Below are 916 nucleotides of genomic sequence, written 5' to 3' on the forward strand. Positions count from 1 at the left end.
TACAGACTTTGCGGAGACAGCAAAAAAAATTGTAATTAAAAAAAGAGAGGTGAGTTTGCATCTGGTTAATGCTACTTATGCATTACCTCCCCAGCGCTTGTGTGGGAATTGATGGTTATTTTACAGGAGCCACCACCATGGCAGTACACTGTTGTGGTCATTTCTTCCCGGGTGAGAAGAGCCTGTATTTCCTCCTGGGAGGGCACAAACTCCCTTGTCTTTGTTCTCTTCAGGGAATCACTTATGAATTGTGCATACCTGTCTATTTCTGAGCCTGGAAAGAGATCTTTTACCCTAATTGTAAAGAGAGGAAAAAAAAAAAAAACCCATTACACAGTGAACTAGAAAGCATGCACATTACCACATAACTTGGACTACTGTACGTAAAGAGTTCAGTTGATAGTGATTTCAAGCACAACCACAGGAAGAACGAGCCTGCTTATTTCCTAAACCATACAACCTCCTTTTACTAGTCATTCCAAAGTCACTTCAGTGGGATTTCTCAGCAACATATGAAATAAGCAGTTCAAACTTTCAGGAGTTTAGTACCAGCTGAAGATAGCAGGATTGACTATCTCAATTTACAAAATTGAGATTAAAATCTATGAAATCTAATTTTTGTATTTATTAAACTTTTTTATTTAAAGCAAACTTTTTTATTTATTCTTAATTATTTTTGAATTTTCTGGCTGTGCCTGAGCCATTTTACAGTATTTTTCAGAATCAAGAAGATAGAAAGTAGATGCTTGCACGTGGTTCTCTTCCCTCCAAGGCCAGCGGTTCTAACTATAACATGATCTGCAACTCCAGTGATAAAACTGTGAAATAGCAACATGGAGTATTCCTCAGCATCTCTTAGAACCAGGCCCTGGATATAGCTATTTGGTGTATTGGCACAAATTTCACCTCACTCTTT

The 916-nt window shown here is 37.8% G+C and overlaps 1 protein-coding gene across 1 annotated transcript in view; it reads right to left on the reverse strand.

The window, feature by feature from the left end:
- The window catches only part of LOC104625965 (unconventional myosin-X-like), a gene marked incomplete at its 5' end in the record, with an annotated part of 33,861 nt that overhangs the window by 5,776 nt on the left and 27,169 nt on the right, over positions 1 to 916 (reverse strand). The window contains one exon of the mRNA XM_010293750.1: positions 87 to 294. Coding sequence (XP_010292052.1) covers positions 87 to 294 — 208 coding nt within the window. The remainder of the gene's footprint in view (positions 1 to 86; positions 295 to 916) is intronic.

Source organism: Phaethon lepturus, unplaced genomic scaffold, assembly GCF_000687285.1.
Source record: "Phaethon lepturus isolate BGI_N335 unplaced genomic scaffold, ASM68728v1 scaffold48238, whole genome shotgun sequence".
Taxonomy (NCBI): domain Eukaryota; kingdom Metazoa; phylum Chordata; class Aves; order Phaethontiformes; family Phaethontidae; genus Phaethon; species Phaethon lepturus.